This window comes from Ceratotherium simum, chromosome 16, assembly GCF_057802395.1.
Source record: "Ceratotherium simum simum isolate JZ-2026a chromosome 16, ASM5780239v1, whole genome shotgun sequence".
In the NCBI taxonomy this organism is placed as follows: domain Eukaryota; kingdom Metazoa; phylum Chordata; class Mammalia; order Perissodactyla; family Rhinocerotidae; genus Ceratotherium; species Ceratotherium simum.
Genome location: NC_141915.1, coordinates 32016340 through 32038408, shown reverse-complemented (window position 1 = coordinate 32038408; position 22069 = coordinate 32016340). Strand labels below are relative to the sequence as shown.

At 43.8% G+C, this 22069-nt stretch overlaps 1 protein-coding gene across 2 annotated transcripts in view; it reads left to right on the top strand.

The window, feature by feature from the left end:
- Positions 1–11725, top strand: part of HLF (HLF transcription factor, PAR bZIP family member) — a 55938-nt gene extending 44213 nt beyond the window's left edge. The window contains exons 3-4 of one of the 2 annotated variants that reach the window (XM_004434745.3): positions 2644–2864; positions 7805–11725. In XM_004434745.3, coding sequence (XP_004434802.1) covers positions 2644–2864; positions 7805–8020 — 437 coding nt within the window. In that variant the 3' untranslated portion in view covers positions 8021–11725. Of the gene's footprint in view, positions 1–2643; positions 2865–7801 lie in introns of both variants that reach the window. The other variant, XM_014790854.2, reaches the window with a different exon arrangement.
- The last annotated feature ends 10344 nt before the right edge of the window (positions 11726–22069 follow it).

The following is a 22069-nucleotide window of genomic DNA, read 5'->3' as shown; positions in this document are numbered from 1 at the left end:
TAATTCTATTTGGATTAAGTCATTTACGTGTGAAAACCAATGTTTGAGAGGTTCACACCAAGCAGGTTGGGTGGTCTCCTCTGGGAAGAGCAAAGAATGGATTGGGGACAGGGGAAGGGAGCACTTCTTGACACATTTCTTTCTTTGTTCAGATTTTGCAATGAATGTCTTTGGTAATTTAAAAAATTAATGTTTCATTCTTAAATTGAAAATTCTGACATTTCAAATTTTGCAAATCCGCAAGAAGTAGGGCAGAATAATAAAGATCCTCCTTCCCATTATGCAATGACACTGTTGACATGTAGGAATAAAAGGGAAAAAAATGAGTCCAGCAGAGTTAATTCTGTAGAAAATATAAACAAACAAGGTGGTGCAAGGGTATGTTTAGGGAGAGAGGGGACCTGGAGTTGTTTCTCAGGTCCTTTGCCATTTGCTGTTTGGTGCTGGGGAAGCCATTGACCTCCTTGGTGGTCCAGTTAGGTTTTCTCCCTTCTCAGGTAGGGCTGACCTACTTCCATTGGAAGAAAGGGCTAGAGAGAAAGAATGCTGAGAAAGGTCCTGCCTAAATGTGAAGTGTTATTGTTAGAATGTCCATGAAGGAATGTCAGAGCCCAGCATCTCAGAGGGCCACCATTAAATGAGGAATACTCTTTGTAGATGCTGAACTCTGAAGCAGGCACCACGGTGAGGAGTGGGGTGGGGATAAAATAGATAAAACGTGAAAGACCATGATGTCTGGTAGAGGAGGTATGTGTGTGTGTGTGTGTGTGTGTGTGTGTGTGAAGCTTAACATTTATAAATCAATAAAGGATAACATTTTAATATAGCATAATAAACAGAACTGAAGTACTAAGGAGGAACTTGGAGTAACTTGGAACAATTAGATTTGGGAAATGTTAAATAAGCGATGCTTTCAGAGGGTAGGAGAAGCGTGCATATGCCCGTATGAGTGTGTGTGTGGGGGAGGTAGAGTGGAGTGGTGGTTGTAGTGATGGGGCATTGGGTAACTTTGTTATAAAGTTCAAAGAGAGTTTCTAAAGGGAAAATAAAATCCCCATTTGACTCAGACATGGTTCATTTTCTGAGGCAGCGTCAAGAGGCATAAGATCAAATCTAGCTTGACACCATCCAGTACAGAACTCAGCAGTCTCTAGAAGCTGGAGCTGAGCTTCAGCCTGGCTAATGAGAAATCTCCGTCCTCTGCCAATGCCTCGGGGCCCATCTCTTCCTCTTTGGCAAGCAGGATGCAAAGAGAGCTCAAAGCAGAGTGGGGACCTAAAAGGTCACCCAGAACATTCATTTTGCAAGCTCCCCACCAGGCCTTTCCAGAAAACAGATGAGCATGGTTTCACAGTTTAGCTAGAATGTGAGCCAATGGCTTCATGCTTCAACCTGGGGTAGATTTTAATGAAACCTAAGGGATCCTTCACACGTTGTCCAACCATTGGCAGTGAGGAAGAGGAGGAGATGGGCCAAACCCAGCTGAGCTGTATCCTCTCATGTATTCTCTGGGCCTGAAAGGAACGACTATAAAATTCAGATGAAACTAGAAGTTAAGATTCAGAGCTCCCCACATAAACATTGTAGTCTGTTATTAAGTTTACTTTCACCAGTAAGACACATTCCAAAATGCAGTAAACCCGTTGTTCTATGGACGTTCGTGCGTTTCAGTGGTTTGGCTGGTAGAACCCTCAAGTGGAAGTTAGATCGTCTCCATTATGCCCTTTCTAATTTGGTCAATATTTTTTGAACCTTTCCCCTTCTCACTGTCCCCCTGCCAATATTCATGCACACATGGGTTATCACAACAACCTGGTGGCTGACCGCCCCTCTCCAGTCTGGCCCCCTTCAGTCCATTCCTCACGCTGCCTGAGTCTTCTTTCCAAACTTCAGCTCTGCTTATCACTTCGCTGCTCAGAATCCTTCAGTGACATTCAGGACCTTTTATAATAACCCCACTGCCCCCCTTCCTGACCACATCTCTTGTATGTACACTCCCCTCCTCCTCATCTTGTGCCCTGATTCAGTGCTACAGCTACCCAAGACTACTTGCAGTTCCTCAAAAATGCAACCCTCTGTCTTGTCTTTGTGCCCAGATTACCTTTTTTGCTAATGACTTTGTCTCAAGGTGCAACTACACCAAGTGTCGTCTCTAGGAAGTGTTCCCTAACCTCCTTTGTGTTAGGTACTGTCCCCCCACACTCTGGAAGCACGTGAGGTTTACTTCTGTCCCCGCACCTTCACTATATCCCAATTGGCTATTTATTGATCTGATTCCCTGACTCGCCTGGAAAACACTTTAATGGTAAAAATCATGTATTTCTATCCATTACACCTTGCAGGGTGCTTGGCACATACTTGTTGCTCCGTGAATGTGTTATAGTTAAGAATGAATGCATGTATTTTTAAATTTAGTTTGTGAACATGTGTATGTGGGTCTTTGTTTTACCTGCTCTGACATGAGTAAGTCCACTTAGCCTGCTGTATTCTCGGGAGCGTCATGAGGATGAATAAGATAAACGATGTCAGGGTCATATATGAGTAAGTTGAAGACTCTTGCCACTCATCCTGGAGCATCATCAAGTAGCTGTCTCCTGGGTGTCTCTAGAGTGTTCATGAATTAAAACTCCTGTGTTGTTCCAGGTCAGCTGTTGCCAGCAAACCGCAATACACCGAGTCCAATTGATCCTGACACCATCCAGGTCCCGGTGGGTTATGAGCCAGACCCGGCAGATCTTGCCCTCTCCAGCATCCCTGGCCAGGAAATGTTTGACCCTCGCAAACGCAAGTTCTCTGAGGAAGAACTGAAGCCACAGCCCATGATTAAGAAAGCGCGCAAAGTCTTCATTCCCGATGATCTGAAGGTAAATTGGAACTGGTAATCAGGCTTTGGGCAAATGGAGAGTGGGGTCAAGAGGCAGATTCAAAGGGTGACCCCAGGAAGATCATATAAGCTAGTGAACAGAGGACTCGTGATTATTGATCCTCTTTCTTGGCATGTGACTCTAGGCAAGTTGCTTCCTGGCTGGGTGTCTTCTGAAATACACTTTTCCTGTCTTCGTAATGCACAGAAATAAGGAGAAGCAATAAAACATTGGAGTGATTTATAGCCCATGAAGGAAGTAAACCCAGTACTATCTGCAAGGAAACCCATGAAAGCCTAGTAAAATAAACCCAGATCTTTCAAGGTTGGGAAGAGAAAGATAATTATTTGGGAAGGACCCTTGGACTTCATAGTCCTCCAAGAATTACCTTCCCTTTGGGAATTTATTGATAATTAATTGCTGCCATTTCCATGTAGGCCTCAGGGACTAACAGGTGGAGACAGGACCTCGTTCCACATTGCCAACCTTGGATGGCCAGGGTGGGATTTGGTTAAGGAAGCTGGCGGGTTCCCTGACACTATTTATATGTAATGTTCATTCTGTATCTCAACTAATGATCACTTGAGTATCTCAACAAAAGGTTAATTCTGGGTTGGTTTTTCTCTGCTATATTGAAGGGACACATTATTTATAAAGGAAAATAGATTTACCTTGGGAAGTCAGATACAACTTAAAACAAAATTAATCTGACCTTTTATGATACCTTAGGAAGAGAATTCTTTCCAAAATTGTGCCGTGTCCGCTAATCCCAAAGTAGAACCATTTTTGATTAGCCATTGCTTAGAATGTTTTGTGTTTATGCCTCTTTCCAATCATATGGACAATAGAGATGTGATTGTATACACTCAAGGCATTGGACCCAGGCAGAATTAGCCCTTTTCTAACTTCTGGCCCTCATTTCTCAAACCTAAATATGGTTCACATGGAGAGACACTCCTAGGTTGGGAAAGGGGGAGATTGAGACATTGTCCAGGACCTGATTTAGACCAGTTACCTCTGCTTTTCAATGCTCTCTAGAAAGAGCCTTGAAGGAAAAAGTACCCGGCAGATTTAACTCACTCCTGTCATCCACAGACCTGAGATTACCTTGAGTGATGCAGAATTGTCAAATGTCAGGGCTGAAAGGGACCTCAGGAAGTCCTTAGACCAACATTATCGTTTTGCAATTGAGGAAATGGAGAAGCAGAAAGTGAAGTAAGGTGAACGCTGCTAGTTAGAGTAAGGCCTACCTGGCCCCCAAGTCTTCTAACTTCCAGAAAGGTCGCTGCTGCATGTTGGCTCCGACAAGGGCTACAACAGGGGTCCTCGGGTGGCAAACCAAGAGCTGTCACCCTGAGAATCTAAAAAGGAAAGTACATAGCAAAAACACCAGAAGATCTAAACTAGTTAAGGAACCCATAGACTAAGATGGAGTAAGAAAGGGGGACCGTGAGATTAGGTCCTGGGCAGTTAGGTATCTTCTTTCAACTGGATGCTCTTCATCTTGTGTTCTTAGCCATCCAATTCTGGGTGTATTTTAGAGCTCATCTGTTCAACTAAACCAGGGAGCCCATTCAGCATGGATTTCCTTTTGAATGGAGGGTCGTTTGAAAGGATGCTGCTGAGCAGTAGATATATCTTCCAGCCAGACCTTCACAGGGTCTCCAGATTTACAAGTTCAAAGCAAAGAGCAAGCTTACTTAATAACCCTGGTAACCTTGGCAACAAAGAGGCCACGTGAAAACCGTCTGTGCTGGAATTATGCATATTACTGCTGTCGTGGCCAGGCCTGACCTTCTCACATAGCAGGTGGGGAGCAGGCAGGAACATGCTCCTGCCACGTGTCCTTAGATTTCTTCAGTTGTGAGTGAAGCCTCAGGCCACAGACCATGAACTTGTGCAAAGCAAGAAGCAGAGCTGTAACATATTTCTCCTTCTGGCAGAGAGGACTGAGAAAGGGGTGAATGGGAGAGGTGTTCATGGCCCCCAGCATTGGATGAGCAACCCAGTTGAGTGAAATGGCCCCCGCCAATGAATTGTCTTCCCCATCGCTGTCTGAACTTCCTCTCTTGAGCCATTCATTTGGGTTAGCATGCATCCCCTGGGAGAATTAAGGGGTGGCATACTGGGATTCCTAGCTGAGAACCAGTTTAATCACCTTGATGTCTTAATACTTTTAAACATCTATTCATTCACCTGACAAATATTTTTCAAATGCTCGTGTGTGCGAAGCCCTGTATCAGGGGCTGAGAATTCCAAGGTGAGCCATACTGACGTTGTTCCTACCCTCAAGGGACTTCTAGTCTGGTGAGAAGAAGGGATGTTGACCTGTTGGGGGGGGGCTTCAGTGGGGAGGCAGCGTCAAACATGAGACCCTCGGGAAGATGATGGGGCTGGACCTAGGATGTCCTTGCTGGGTGGGGGTAAGTGGGCAGCCAGATGACATCTGCACTGGGAGATAGAGAAGGGGAGAGGAGATGTAGCGCCAAATTTATCAGCCCCACCAATATCCTGCCTCCCCTCCCTGCAACCATTCTGTGATAACAAAGGGAGGCAAGCTGGTTTTTCTAGTCCAGGACAGTCCCCTTTTCATCAGTCCTGCCTTCTGCATCCTCTGCTTCATTCCTATTCTTAGCTCCCCTCCCACCTGAGGTGGTCTGCATTCCACACCTCTCCTAGCTCATCTGCATGTGGGGACAGGTGAGGCTGGGAAATGAAAGCGCCTTAGAAGAGAAAAGAGCTCTAAGAGACAAAGAAGGTTGTTGTTACCCTGAGGTCAGCTAGTTACTCCCTGGTCCTTAAGACCTGGTCACAAACGACCTAGTCCATGGCCCATGGCGGGACCACCCCACCCTCCCCCCGCCACACAGAGCTTCTACAATCTCCCAGGGGCTTGTTCTCGTGTATTCCTTCCCCTCCTGGCCTCCTGTGCCCCTCTGGGCAGATTCTGACATATCTAAGTCAGCCCCCTGTCGAATGACCTTGGAAACCACACTCCTGGGAACATTGAGGAGTGTGGTAGATTTACCGACACTACCAAGGGGGTGGAATTGGGGCTTACAAAGTAACACAAACCACTTCCGTGAGAACTGGAGGCTTCCCTGTTGTTAATATGCTTTTAGGCCCACTCACCCCTGTGAAGACTCTCGCTCCGCTAGCTCCTGCCAGCTTCTCCCCGTCCAGCTGGCCTAGCCTCTCTGAGATCCCTTCTTCCAGCTCCCCTGCTGCTTTTCAGAAGCACCACCAACAAATCTCACCAAGAGCCGTCACACACCTGCCCCAAGCTTATTCATCCAGGTATTCTTCAAAGGACAGCCTCCCCTCTAAGCAGAGTACTGTACCAGCTATTATGACGATCATTTTTTTCACTTTGTTACATTTTATGATGAAGTGTGTACAAAGCTGGGAGTGCTTTATAAATAAGATAACAGTGCCAGCTTGCAAAGGGCAGACAGAAGGGGCCTGCACACTCTTTCTGTCTCACACTTACTTTGTGCAGGGCAGATGTCTGCTGAGGGTACTGGGCAGGTATGGGGGTGGACCACTGATCTTGGACCTTGCTTGCAGCCTTGGCCCCAACCCATGCGGCCTCTTCCAAAGCCAACTGCCCTTTGGAATCCTGGGGGAGAGTAAGAACTGGCCTCACCCTCTTATTCTGGCTGGCATATAACTGCAGGTATTAGCCTTGCTAGGATCGAGGGATTTGCTGTTGCAAGCTGTTGAAAGAAGGGGGTTGCAAAATTCTCCAGGTGGCACCATGAATGAATTGGGAAGGTCTAAAAGAAGGTTTATGTTTCTTAGTCTTCTTAGGAAGGTTTCTCTTTGTTTTGGCAGGGGGAGCTGCAAGGGGGGGAAAGGAGCGATTGCTTTCACAGTGACCACAGTTAAACATTCTTTAGGCTACTTAAGGCCTAGGGAACAGGCAGAAAATGAGAGTAAATTTTTTAAGTGCAAGCTACCAACATGAATATACTGATTAGTGGCAGGTTGAAGTTTCTTCTTTCATTTCTGTTTTTGATTACCAAAGTGTACACGTACATATAATATGCTAATAGTTCAGAAGGATATAAAATAAGAGGTGAAAGATCCTACCTCTCCCCTTGGGCTCCCTCCTTCAGTCTCCCTTCTAAAGGCACCACTTTTAATAGCTTGGTATAAATCTATGAATAGATAATACTACAAATTTTTAACCAAAGTGGGATGAGGCCATACATATTTATCTGCAAATTGCCGTTTTTTCCACCCACGTGGTGGTATATCATGAACATCGTTTGAGTTCAGCTGGATCATTACTTTTAACAGCTGCAGAGTATCCTTTGGTATGCCTCTATCATAATGTAGTTATTAAATCTCCTACTGGTAATTAGTTTTTTCTTCATTTTTCTATTACCAACAATGCTGCAATAAAAATTTTGTGCCTGCGTCTATGTGTACACTCATGAAGATTGCTATAGGATGAAATCCTCGAAGTGGAGTTGCCAAATAGATGGTATATGCATTTAAATAGCTGAAAGATATTGCCAAGTTGCCTTCCAGCAATATTGTATCAACTTATACCAAAAAGCATATCAGTGCCCATGGAAGAAAAAAGTTCGTAAAATAAATTTTCAGCAAAGAGAGTAAAGAAATTTGGAAGGTAATTTAGGGCGTGAGGTGCACCACTTGCTTTCATTCCTCTGACCTCTCCTCACTGGGCACATACTCTGCCGAGCAAAGAGAGTAGGAGCGTGTTGTCACAGGTTGGTCCTTACTCCAGGAAGGAAGCCATGGCCCAGGGACCATTCTCCCAGACAAGCAGAAACTGGAAAGGAAGGAGACACAAGTTAAGACACCTGGGCCGGTGCCTCAGCACAACCCTGAGGCCTGCCAGCACCCTGGCTGACACAGCCCTGCTGAAATCTAATATCTTGTTTCTTTTTCCTTCTGTAACTAATGAGCAGGATGACAAGTACTGGGCAAGGCGCAGAAAGAACAATATGGCGGCCAAACGCTCCCGCGATGCCCGGCGGCTGAAGGAGAATCAGATTGCCATCCGGGCGTCGTTCCTTGAGAAGGAGAACTCGGCCCTGCGCCAGGAGGTGGCTGACTTGCGAAAGGAGCTGGGCAAATGCAAGAACATACTTGCCAAGTACGAGGCCAGGCACGGGCCCCTGTAGGGTGGCATTTTTGTGGGCTGGCTTTTGAATAGATGGACAGTTTGTTTCCTGTCTGATAGCACCACACCTGAACCAATCTTTCTGACATCAGCACTTTACCAGAGGCATAAACACAACTGACTCACATTTTGGTGTGTATGTGTGTGCGTAGATGTGCTTGTGCTCATGTGTGTGGTCAGCGGTATATGTGCGTGCGTGCGTGCGTGAGCGTGCACTTGCCATTTTAAGATAGCCCTCTCATCATCTTTTAGTTCCAAAAAAGAAAGGTGCCATGTTTTTACTGGACTATGGAGACCTCTCGTGGGTTTCCTGCCCCTCCCTTCTCCCCTCCTGCCCTCTCTGCACTGCTTCTTGTTCTCTCTGACATCCTCTTCCGGGACCCTCTGCTTGGATTCGCTAAGAAGGGCCCTGGTAAAATAGTAGATCTCAGTTTTCAAGACTACAAGCTCTTGTTTCTGTTTAATCTGTAAGTTACCATGCTAATAAGGTGCACAAAACAACTTCGCACTACACTGCAGCTCTCTTCAGTTATAGGTCGCTTTCCTCATATTTTCAGTTTTGGTGATAATTGTCTTCAGATTTAAAGTGCTGTTTAGATTTATTAGATCCCATATTTACTTACTGCTATCTACTAAGTTTCCTTTTAATTCTACCGACCCCGGGTAAGTAAAAGTACTCTAATAGATCACAGAGTGTGTTTTTGCACTGTCTGTACCTAAAGCAATAATCCTATTGTACGCTAGAGCATGCTGCCTGAGTATTACTAGTGGACGTAGGATATTTTCCCTACCTAAGAATTTCGCTGTCTTTTAAAAAACAAAAATTACAGTAATGCATTTGAGCGTGCCCAGAACATCCCCAGGACAGGGAAGCAGAGGGAAATGCCAGGTTGAAGAACGGGGGCTTAATTTATCAGTATATGAGCCAAAAAAATGCATCGTGGAACAGCTTTTGTCATTGGTATGTTTGGTTTTGTTCTCTCCCCTCTCCCACACCCCCAGCCCCTACTTTTCTAGTTAACTTTTTCCATATTCCTCTTGATATTCAAAACTATTCAATTACTTAAGATTCAGTTTTCCCCATTTTTTGTAATATATATATTTTTGTGAACTAAACCTTGCTGTTTTTAAAAATCAGTTAATTAAGTTAAGAAGTTGATGTTTTGTAAGACCCTTTTTCCTAGCAGTGTCATTTTTGAATGCTTCATAAATTAATGATTCTGGAGCTTATGTTTCTTATTCTCTGTTTGCTTTCGAACGTATTTGCTCTTATAAAGTGGACTTCTGAAAAATGAATGTAAAAGACACTGGTGTATCTCAGAAGGGGATGGTGTTGTCACAAACTGTGGTTAATCCAATCAATGTAAATGTTTACTATAGACCAAAAGGAGAGATTATGAAATTGTTTAATGTTTATACAGAGTAATTATAGGAAGTTCTTTTTTTGTACAGTATTTTTCAGATATAAAGACTGACAATGTATTTTGGAAGACATATATTATATATAGCAAAGAGAAAAGGAAAACTATTCCATGTTTTAAAATTATATAGCAAAGATATATATTCATCAATGTTGTACAGAGAAGAAGTGCTTGGAGGTTTTTGAAATCTTTAATATTTTAAGCCTATCACTGACACATCAGCATGTCGTCTGCTTTAAATTAAAATTTTATGGCAGTATCAAGGCTTGCTGCGACGAATCCTACTCTAAAATATATAAGGAGCTTTCTTGTTCCCTATTAGGTCTCAGAAAGAAGTCAGTCACCCAAAAGCACAAAAGGGATGTTAGTCAAATATTTATTGGATGATACAGTGTTTTTTAGGAAAAGCATCTGCCACAAAAATGTTCACTTCACGATTATGAGTTCCTGGAATGGAATATCAGTGCAAGCACCCCAAACCATTCTGTTCTCCCTCACGGGCATGTGCGTCTTATGCAGTATAAGGTTGATATCGGTGCTATGTGTATGCTTTATAATTTGACAGATGTTTTGACTTTAAAGATGATTGTTCATTTGTTTTGCTAAATTGTGTAATGTCAAGAGATTCTGCTGTTATTGCAAAGAGACATTTTGTGTTAGATTAAAATACCCTTTCATTGATGGGATTTTCTAGTTTCCTGCCTTCAGAGTATCTGATTCTTTAATGACCTTGGGGTCTCCTTGTCAATCCATCACAATGCCTCTCTCACAGTGTCATAGTCTTGGGAAACCTGATCAATAGGATTTTCCTACTAGTATCCATTTGTCCTAAGCCACAGATTATGGTGGGAGATGGGAGAGTACTGGGATGAAATACATTGTGCAGGTAAATAACTAATAAAATAAAATAAACAAAACTGTTGGCAATCTTAAGCAGAACTGAATAAGTGATATTCAGAAAGAGACACAAGTGAACACAGAGTTGGCCTTTTTATAGGTAAAGAGGTTAATTGCAGCAGAATTATTAAATGGCAGTAGTGACTGAAACAGAGACAAATGATATGTTTAAGTGGAGAAGTATTGAAGGATTATGCTCTGGATCATCCACATTCATTGAAGTAGAAAATAGTAGCTAAAAAAACTGTATTTGAGCACTGGTCTTTCTTGGAATTAGTTTATTTTGTATCAAATGAGCATCACAAATGTTTTCTGCAGAAGAAATAAAAAGATCATAATAAGACTTATTCTTTTGAGTGCCAGGGGAGGTTTCAGAAACTTGCCTCATTTTAAAAATTTGAAAACTTTGGAGTCTGTATAGGTGCCTTATATGTAGGTCATTGTCACCACACACACATGAGCACTCACTCCTGGACTCGCTGCCTTCTACCCGGGGCAGTTAACCACTAAATAAGGCAGTTCTGCTAAATGGCTTGGGAAGGCAGTGCCCCATTTGAAATGACTTGGATCCACCAGGTCAAATGAGTTCTGCAGACTGCAGTTATTATCAGAGTCCTGTTGTCATTTTTCACCTTTTCATCATAAGCATCTTTTAGAGATTAATTACTTGGCCGTTAAAAATGAATCCAAATCATATGTGCCAACATCATTTAGACACGATTTGGAATGAGCAGCCTAGGACTTCCTGACAAGGTCACATCATCATTTCTTTTAACTAGGCTTGCAAAGAAAGGCAAAAATTGATCAGCCTGTCCTTCTGCCCCTGCCACCTTAAGGAGGTAGGTAGGAAATGGGAGGGCGGTAAGTGATCACTTCTTCCTCTTGAGAAAGTGGCTACCTTTTGATGGTTCAAACCCCACACCATGCAAGACAATGATTGGCCTTTCATCTTCAAATATAACAGGCTTCCATGAGACCATCCCTTGATGCAGAAGGATCCGTTGTTCAAGGAGACTGCCATCAGGATTCTGGCATTGGGTGGGTAGGAAGCTGTAACTAGAGAACCCGGTTTTGTGAGGTAACGCAAAATAATTCTGAATGTACATTTAAAAGGTCTTGGATCTGTTTTCTGACAAGTCAAGAAGAATTTTAAGTGGAGCCCCCACCTCTTATCCCCCTCCCCAGAGTAAAACAACAGACCTTCTGTAAAATGCAAAGTTATACTTTGCTTTTAATTTTCTCCCAGTGTTCCTTTGAGAAACCCTCAGACTGTATCCGAGTTCATCAGAGCTATCCCAAGGCAGGCGGGCTTGGCCTGCTTGCCTGCAGGGAGGGCGTGTGGAGGCCTGGATTTAATCTGAGGTCACTAAGCTGCAGGGGAGTGGAGACTAGGTGTTCTGCCCTCCATGTGGTGGACACCTTCTGCTCCTAGTCTGCCAGCTTCTTGCTAAGGGCTCCCAGGCCCCCACTTGGGAGGCCAAGGTCTCCTCCAGGTTTTCTCTACAATTAGTAATATTTTAAAAATGAGCAAAGCCTTATCCTAGACCTTGATCTATTGGATTTGGCAACTGAAGTCAGTACATTTTACAGAGGGCCAAGTGCATGTAGGGGATTGTGTGTGTGAATATTTAAGTCAAGACATGCAATCTTTAATTTGGGAGAACCTTACCAAACATAACAATAATCGACCATTATCCTTGTGGCAACACCACAAAGACTGCATCTGTTAAACGGGTACAGGTTCACACGAGGCCAGTTTAATTGTACACCGTGATATTGGTGGTGCTTATGCTGTTAAGTCCAAACCTTTGTCTGTTATTCTTAATGTTTAATAAACTTTGAATTTTCTTCTTTCTTGCATGTATTGTTGTGGACAGTCTGCTAGAAATTAGATTCGATTCCCACTTATCACCAAAAGACCATTTACAGGGGTTAATTACATAGATAAGAACATGATAGCACTATCTAATTAGTAATAAATTAACATTTATTGAGTGCTTGTGTACCAGATACTGTGCTAAACAGTTACATGGACCATGTTACATGCCATATCAACCCTACGAGGTAGGGACAATTGTTATCCTCATTTTACAGAAGAGAAAATAGAAGGTTCAGGAGGCTAAGTAGCTTACCTAACGTCACCTAGAAGTGACAGAAATGAACTCTGATCCATTGAATGGGCATTATTTAGAGGGTGGTTCCCAAAAACAAGTCCAAAGACAGTTTTCTGGTTGGAAGTATAAGAATTGTGTGGGAACATATTATAAGACTACAGATCTAGTGATTCTGAATCTGTAGATCTGGAGTGGGGCCCAGAAATCTGAATTTTTTTTTAAAGGCTCCCCGCTAACTCCCATGTGTGGCCAAGTAATTGGAGCCAAGGATTTATTGACTTGGCCTTAATTTGAGTTCCTGACCTTTGGGGGATTCATGTAGAAGCTTTAAAACTTTCCTAATTACCTGAAATTGTATGCAACTTTTTGTGTATATACACGTATATTTATTTTTCTTTAGAGGAGAGCCATAGCTTTGGTTCCTCCCCCTAAAGGAAGCTGTGATGTAGGCTAGAATAAAGACTCCTGATTTATAGGAAGGCTGGTGGAGTGCAGTGGTTCCCAGCCCAGGCAGCCAATAGAGTCACCTGGGGAGCTCAAAAGGCTGGCACTGCGTGGGCCACAGCCCAAGCCAAGGAGTTCAGCATCTCTGGCATGTGAGAGGGGGCTCTGTGGTGAGGAGTTTGATGATACTATTTTCAAATCTGTCACTTAGCAGGTGTGTGACCTTGAGCAGCTACCAAGAATTTTTGAACCTAAATCTACTCATCTGTGAAATGAAGGTGTAGTCTCCACTTCTGAGGGTGGTGGAGAGAACTAATGACAGACATAACACGTCTAGTCTCTGGCACATCACGCGTCCTCAATAAATAACCGCCGTGGGGGCCCAGGGAGTAGAATGTGTGCCTGGAGGGCTTTTTCCAGTTCAATATTTCAGACCATTTGTTCCTTCAAAGAGGGCAGAAAACAATTCTTCTCAGAAGGAGGAGCAGGTGGCTGGTGGTGTGGGAATGGGTGATGTCCTCACATAGATGTGGGCTCATACTCTGACATCCCTAATAGGTCGGAGCTTTGTACACAGGTCAGTGGGCATCCGTCCACTTGGTGGCACCATCCAATTTAGATTGAGCAGTTACAAGTTAGGGTTCAGCTCTGTTTTCATCATCAAACACCTTTCTCCTCTCAGAGGAAGAGGTACAATGACCTTAACTTAGATTCTCTTTGGGTAACTGATTTTGTATTTGAGGTCTCCAAATCTCTTAGAGGAAATGACTGCTTCTCCATGCCTGAGAGACTTTGGACTCTAATATGGCAAGAACAGATATGAAGCCAAGCTGTGTAGACACCCAGTCACTCACAAGCCCTCAGTCCCCAGGGCCCATCACATGTTGCCCATGTGGGATGGTTCTCCCATTCACATTTAAGACATAACAAACCGCCCAACCATCAAGCCCTTCTCTTCAAAGTCAATGAATTCAATTCCCTCTTTGAAAATCATTGGCTTAGAAGTCTCTTTGGGCATCTTTAGTCAAGAACTGGGTAAGAATTATTGAAATCTTGCCTTTGTGATCAGGAGATGGCTTTTTGGTGATAAATCAATAGGGCGTTTTAGAGGAGAAAGGCCAAAGTGAAGAAGGTGGTGAGCTTCCTCTGCCTCTTGGGCTTTGAGTCAGTGAGGACTTGGGTCCAAAGGCCCCTCCCTCTGACTTTCCTTTCATCCTGCAAAGCCTGGCACAATGCCTGGAAACCATAGGAAAAGCTGAAAGTTACTGAGTCCAAGCCCTGGACCTGCCACATCTTATTTAATTCTTACACCATGAAATAGGTACTATTATTATCCTTGTTTTGCAGATGAAGCAACAGGTTCATGGAAATGAAGTAAGCGGAATTTAAACCCAGACGCAAAGCCCGACTCCAGAGTTGGTGTTCTACACCACTCCACTCCATGGCTTCCTCCGTAAATGAGGTGCTCACAAAGGCAAAAGGCATTGACTGTGGTTAGGAGGGTGAGCCTGGAGCAGACAGTCCTGGACTTGAATCCTGCCTCTGTTACTCACCATCTGCACGACCTTAGAAAATTCACCAAATTGCCCTGAGTGTTATCTGTAAAATGGGCATAATACCACTCTCTTTATAGGGTTGTTATTAGGAGTAAGTGAGAACATGCATGTAAAACACTTAGCTCAATGCCCAGAGTATAACAGGAATTCAACAAATATTTGCTTTTTGTAATAATAATAGTAATTATTAATAAATATTGCTTAATTTGATTTCACTAATAATGTGTTACAATAGAGTCAGACTATATATTTTATATTTTAGTGGATGCATGTTCATTCTGCAACTGCTTGATTCAAGGGCCACTGCTGTGTTTTGGCAACATCCCTGCTTTATGGATGAGTAAACAGGGTAAAGAGTATGACCACTTCATGAGCCAACTTGTGTTTCTGAGGTTGGTTTTATATACATAAAATTCATGGGGCATTACCAATTTTAAGCCAACTATGTTGCCTGTGATATTGTTGGGATTTTGGAGACCTTTAACTAATGTACTGAATGGTACTGAAAGGCTGACCCTTGCAGTGTGAGAGCAGCCTCCTGCTCACACAGAGGTGAGAAGTCATGGGTGATTCCCAACGGTTTTCCTATTAGCTTCTGCCTTCAGGCCTGCCTCAGTCTCCCCAGTCTATATCTATATCTACCTCTATACCATCTATATCAGCTCCTGCTAATCACCTGTAGACCCAGGCCCAGGCCCACACTATCCATGACAAGGGTAAGAAATATGTCAGCAGCTTACCAAATCCATTTCGGTTCATCATTCCTCTAGTCCACCTCTTCCAGCTTCCCTTGTATTTAGTGTGGCCATACAACTGAATTCTGGCCACTGAAATAAGAGTAGAAGTGATCATGGGTGTCACTTCACAACTGGCCCATAAACATTGCCACGTGATCTCCTCTCTCTTCTCCTTTTTCTGGTTCCAATAGACACCCTGGGAAAGGTGGAAGTCTCCACCTCCACCTAGAAGGAAAGTACATAGGCGCCTGAGTCACTGAACTGTTACATGAGGGAGAAAAAACTTCTCTGTATTGAATCTTTGAGATATTGGGGTTGATTGTTGCAGTGGCCAGCCGACTCTGATATGAGACCCTTCTTCTGAAGTCCAGTGTCCTCATTTTGTCCTTATTTGAAGCCTTAACATCTTTGCCAACCTCCTCCCCAGCTGGGGAGTGGAGGATCATTCCTGGTTGGAATCCAGGCTCATCACCTCTCACATACTGACTTGGAAGTTTACCTACCCTCTGGACAGACCTCCCTCCCTGGGGTGGCGTAGCCTGCTGGTTTGGCCTTCAGAATATCACTGCCTGCATCTTGCCTCAGTTTGCCCTGCATTTGAACATTGTTCAGAGCTGTCCAGTTGCCCTCAGGGGGACCAGCCTCTCCATCCAGGTCAGCTTTCCTAGTCTTCATCCCCTCCCCCAGTCCAGACTTTCTCCCTGGCCTCTTGGTCCATCCTCCATCCCTCATCCCAGATATTCACATACTCACCTAGAAATGAGGCCTAACATATCTTAGAGCACTGATCTTCCCGTTTTGTTACTTACATGCTCCCTAAAATTCTTTTTAAACCATGAACCTGCATTGCACATTATAAAGTTGATGTCTAAAATTTTTCATCATGAGTTTAAATAGTTGCAAAGGATGCAATAGCTGCTGGAAGTATTGGTATTTTAAAATAAACCACTACATGACTCTTTTTAATGTAGCCAATGAACTATAAAAACCCTAGTGATTTGACACTTACCAACAACCATTTGAAAAATACAGTTGGAATTTACATCACTTCTTTTTTCCCCAAAATTATTATTTCCATTGTGTTTTCCCTCCTTGAATTTGTTTCTAATGTAATATATTTTTGTGCTTGAAAGTCTTGTGTTGACCCTTTATCGTAGTTTTCAGCCATAAAACCACATCTACAGACTGAGATTATTATTTTTATTCTCTCTGAACTTAAGGCTCAAAAAGTTTTTAAAAATTTTCTTTAGGTATGTTTTTATTACTGCTATACAATTGATCAAAACCATATACATATATTAAGTTTTTGGATAAATTTATTATTGACCTTAAAAAGCAAAACTTTAATGAAACTGCAAATCTAGGGAGATGGATGTGGGTGGTTGTGGTGCCTTGACAACAAAAGACAGCCATCTTGCACATTGTCTCCTTAGTGCCCCAGACATTTTTACACCTGAAACTGGAGCCCTGAACCATGGTAAGATTTAGGTTGGGTGGGACGTATGCATATCTTCGGTAAAATGGGAGGAGTGTGATTGTGAAAGGGGAGGATAGGAAAGGAGAAACAGGATGAGGCCTCATCAGCAAGTGCTTTCTTGGGCAGATCGGTTTAAGAAAAAGCACATATAGAAGTTGAGGATCTAGAAATTCCCTTAAAATTTGCCTGTGCACACATATCCCTTGGATATACTTTGTGTACCACTAGATGCATGGCTCCCCCAATTTGGTGTTATGCTGGCTCAAAGGAGGACATTTGAGTGGGGTGGATGGGAGGTAGGGAGCAGAAAGGTCATTTGGCCAAGTCTTACATTTTTGAAGGGCCTCAAATTAGGATGAGCTGTCACCAAATGAATATGCATTCACAGAGATAGAATGACAACTTTTTTTGTAACTTTCTTCGGGCATTCTTCATCTTTTGAAATATACTTAAAATACATAAAATAGAACTGTCCCCAAGCCTCCCTCAACCTCTGATGGGGAGCGAGATGGATCTGGGTGGGCTCCGTGAGGAAGGTGGTGGTTGAGCTGAGTGAGGAAAAGCAGGAGTTTGTCAGGAAAAGATGTGGAGGGACATTCCAGGTAGCAGCACAGAGGTGAGAGAGAACGGAGCCCTGCTAGGGGTGGCAGCATTGTTGGATCATAGGGTATGAGGGGGAAAGTGATGGAAAATGAGGTATGGCCAGACCATGAATGTCCTTGCACACCACTCCAAGGCCTTTGGACTTTTTCCTGATCAGGAGAATGACATAAGCAGATTCCTGTACTGGCAGCCATGTGTAAGATGGATTGCAAGGAATTAGGAAGAGTTGGAGGGTGAGGGATGTTCTACATTAGTCTCCAAATAAGGCTCTGGGGATGAGATGGATAGATAGATTCAAGAGCTATTTAGGGAGCTTGAATCCACGGGGTTTGGTAGAAGAGTCAAGGACAGCCCTAAGGTTTTGTTCACATGATCTCAGTTAATCGGTGTTTCCCAGCCAGGGATGCACAGAAGGCTCATCTGGGGAGCTTGTAAAAATATCCATGCCTGCACCACCCTGAGACGTGAAGCCTCTGGTGTGAAAGACCAGACTGTTTTCCTTAGAAACCTCTCCCACTTGAGTTTCCCCTGCACCTCCGTAGTTGGACCGCACTGCAGTGACCCTCAAAACACCCTGAGAAGGATGAGGATCAGAAATTGTAGCCTTCACCTTTCACTTAAACAAACTAAGGCTCAAAGAGTTCTAAAATCAGAATTTCTGGAGCAGAACATACAACTAGGAAATGGTAATGCCAGGATTTGTAGCCAAGCTTTTTGGACTTCAAAACCCTTTACTGTTCCAGATATGCTGATCCTTGCCTACCTGCCTGTTCCCCTGTTCTATTGCCCATCTGCCCTATAGAGTCCCCAGTGGGGCTGACATGTTTATACCTTGTGAGCCCCACCTCCATCCATAGCTGCCAGAACCAGGAGGGACACCTACCCCCAGAGAAGCCACTCCATCAAATCAGCTGAGAATCTGATCTAAGACAGTGGCTCTCAAATGTTGCTGCTCAATTGAATCACCTGGGGAGCTTTAAAAAAGAAAATCCCGATTCTCAGGTCATAAACCTTTAAAGCAATTGTATCAGAATCTGCTGGAGAGGTGGAACCCAGGCACCAGTAGTTTAAAAAATCCCCCAGGTGATTCCAACTGCAGCTTGTGAATTAGTGATCTAAGTTATTGCTACTCAGTGTGGTCCGCAGATCAGCAGCAACAGCATTACCTGGGAGCTTGTTAGAAAGGCAGACTCTTGGGTCCCACCCCAGTCTTACCGAATCAGAATCTATGTTTTCACAAGATCCCCAGGTGATGCCTATACACATTGCAGTTTGCAAAGCACTCCTCTAAACAACCTGGAGGGACTGAATGAATCAGTGGTGGAGGGAATGCAAATTAAGAAAGGTCCTTGCAACTCTGCAAAATCCTTGGACCTCTTCAATTCCTGCCCTTTGTCATATTTAATTGTTCAGCTTCCCTTGGAGTCAATGTGATCTCTAGCATTATAATTACCCCCCGAACACCCCACCTTTTATTGGGCTAATTGGAGTTAGCTGCTATTTCTTGCAAACATGGGTGTCATGAGACACTTGCTTTTTAAAATTTCCTTTGGTTGGAATCAACCAACATGCCTTGCAGAGTGCCTCATCAACATAGTGGGAGCACTACGTCATCACTGGTTTTTGGTGCATGGTCTCAAAAGACTTTCTCCTGAATGACAACTTTTTGGACAGAGCTCACCAGAGATGTGGGGCTTTTGGAAAAGATCAATCCCTATTTTCCTCTTCAACTTGGGCTTGAGGATGCAGCATGGAAATAGCTTGAATTAAAACGAGATTAAACCCTGTCTCTGACATCTATTCAATAAACAAATATTTATTGCACATTTGCTATGGAGAAGCCCTTTTTGGCTGGTAACACTAAATCTTTCTGAACCTCAGAGTCATTTAGTGACATCTTACTATTGTTTGCATTAAGCAAGATAACATATATAAAGCACCTGGCGGCCTGGAGTATTAGACCCTCAACAAGTATATTAGTTCCTTCCCTCACACTGCCCAGCCGCCTTGCCCTTCCTCGACCTTGCAGGAGATAAACAAGAAGCTCTTGGAAGGAGTGGCCCAGGATTAGTGTCCTCTCTCTGGACATTTGATTTCATTTGAAATCAAATGACTAACACAAGGACATGACAAAACATGATGAGACTATTTAGCACTTTTGTCCCTGAGGCTAGATTTACTTGTAAGGTTTCTACTCTAACATGTTAGAAGAGAGGGAATGGATTAAGACAGGAATCTTGGAGAATGTCTCAACCACTACCCTTGTTTTAAGATGAGAAATCAAACAGTTGTTGGTGGAGACTGGATTCCATCCTAGGTTTGCAAACTCCCAGTCTAATGCTCATGCTGTAACATCAACCTTGCCGCCTAAGAACATCATCACGTCTTTAATCTTCCACTCCAAGACGAATTGGTAGTGGAGCATTGCGGACTTTTGTACCCCACGATCACCACTCATTTCTGAAAGCCTCCCCAAATTAGCACATACTTAAGTAAAACCAGGCTAACATGGCTCCAGGTTCTTCTAGTTGTAACCCCAACCCCCAAATAGATTGTAGCCCTTAAGCTCCTTCTACCTAGAATTTCTGAAGCCACTCTGAAAATGAGTCCCTGGATGTAAAGAATCAATCTGTCCCTTTCAGTATGAACCCGCAGGCCCCAGACAATTGGAATTGTGCAATTTTCCTGGGGAGTAGATGGTTTCCAGCATGAGTTACAAGGTCCGGCTACAATCCAGGTTTCTTCTCCAGTAATCAATTCTGTCCTTTCTCTTGGCAGCCTCCTGTGACTTGAGAAGGGGGTGAGAGGAAGGAAAGAAAAGGGCAGGTCTCCTCATGAACTTCTCACATGAGGAGGATGCACTCAGGGAAGGAAAACTATTCCCTTCCACATGCTAAGGATCCCAACATGTCTGAACACCGTGCACAGGTGGACATTCCCTCGTCTGTTTCTCATTTGGGCCCTTTCAGCAGCCCTGAGAGGCACTCAGGGAAGAATAAACAAGGAAACTGAGGGTTGGGGATGACAAGCCTTGTCCAAGTTTTGAAAGGAGGGGGGAAGCCTGTGCCGCAGAGGATGTGTGACATTCCTGCAGTCCCTTAGGGGGTGTGTGCTGACCTCAGCCCATCGCCTGTATCTCCTCAACGCCCTGCAAACATACCCCAACTTTCTCAGCTATAATTAAAGAATTTTGAATAAATAAAAAAAAAAAATAAATGCCTCTGACAGGGTGCTGACTCCCCAGGCTGCACTCTGGTCCTTTTCCACTCACCACCTTGGAGATCAAAGATTGTGATTTGTGAGGGAGCAGCCAGGGCTCAGCTGATTTCATCTGAGATGGGACTGCCTTTCCTAAAAATGAATTTTCCCCACTCATAACCTTATTCTCCTCTTCCTAACTTTTCTGTTCACAGCTTTGAAGGCCAGAAAATGAGTGTCCTTTGACAAGGCTCCTGCGACAGCCTGGAGATGGCTCTCCCTGTCTCCACCCCACCTCACCTCCTACCTGGGCAGCAGACCCGTTCACGGTTCCTTCAGGTCCCCTGCCCCCGGCTGCCCTCCCGGAACTACAGAGGGAAGCAGACACACACAAAAGCCTCATGAAAAGGTACCTTTAAAAGACCAAAGTGCCTTTCTTTCTTTTGAATGAAGATGAATCTCTCAGAAATAGAGAAAAAGTAATTTAAAAGAGGAGACAGGGATGGGTGAGCAGAAAGGAGATGAGACTTCCCTTGGTCTCACAATTCTCAGTGGGAAGCTGGGATTTGAGCTATTTGTGCACTGAGATGGTCTTTCTTTCTCTCTCTCTCATTCCTTTTCTTACTCTCCCCTGCTTCCTCCCACTCTCCCCTCTTTCTTGGTGTGTGGTGGTGCAGGGGGGGATGTGAGTGGGTGGATGTGGATGAGAGAGGGGAATGACTATAGGGGAAGTGGGGGACGGAGATTTAAGGCCCCAGGCAGGTGCATGGGACAGGAAAAGCCCAGAGTTTCTGGCCCCCTGACTGCGACCTTGTAAACACCACAGTTGACTCTCTTAAGTGAAACCCATTCACCAAAGTGTCTGTGTGAGAGGAAGCCCAATTCCCATTCTCAGACACCCACTCCAAGGCACTTTTAGGATCACACAATAATATTTGAGTCAGAGGACATGAGATATTTCATCTGGTAAATCCTTCTGTTTCTCAGATGAGAACACTGTGGTATGAAGAAGGAAGGTGACTTGCGGAATGTCACACACAGTAAACACAATTACAGCAATCCCTTACTTCCCAGGCCGTGCTCTGTACAACAGAACACCCTGTCCCCTCTTTTGCTATTGTCCATGTGGACCCAGAGGGCAAAGATGATCTGATTCTTGTTTTGCAGATGGAGAAATGGAGGCATGAAGAATCTCATTACCTCAGTCCACGATATTCTAGGACTAAGCATAGTCTTTAAGTATCCAAATCCTACCCTCTCTTCAAGACAAATTGAAATGTCACTTTTCCCATTAAATCTTCTCTAGTCTCCTGGTTGGAAGCAGTCACTCCGTCCTCTGAATCTCACCCCACTTCCAACCCAAGCTCTCCACCTGCCCATCTCTTAAGATGCTAATGTCATACAGTGCTACATTTGCCCACAATGTAGCCCCTCCACAAAGATGTCGTCATCTTTGAGCACAGAGACTGTACATTCTGGATCTCAACCAAACCTAGTTCTAATTAATTCAATGTGTGATCTTTATTCTTTAATGTGTTTCTGTATTTTCATATTTTTCTTGCAGAGAGTTAAAAAAAGAAAAAAAGGACCTAATTTTGGAACA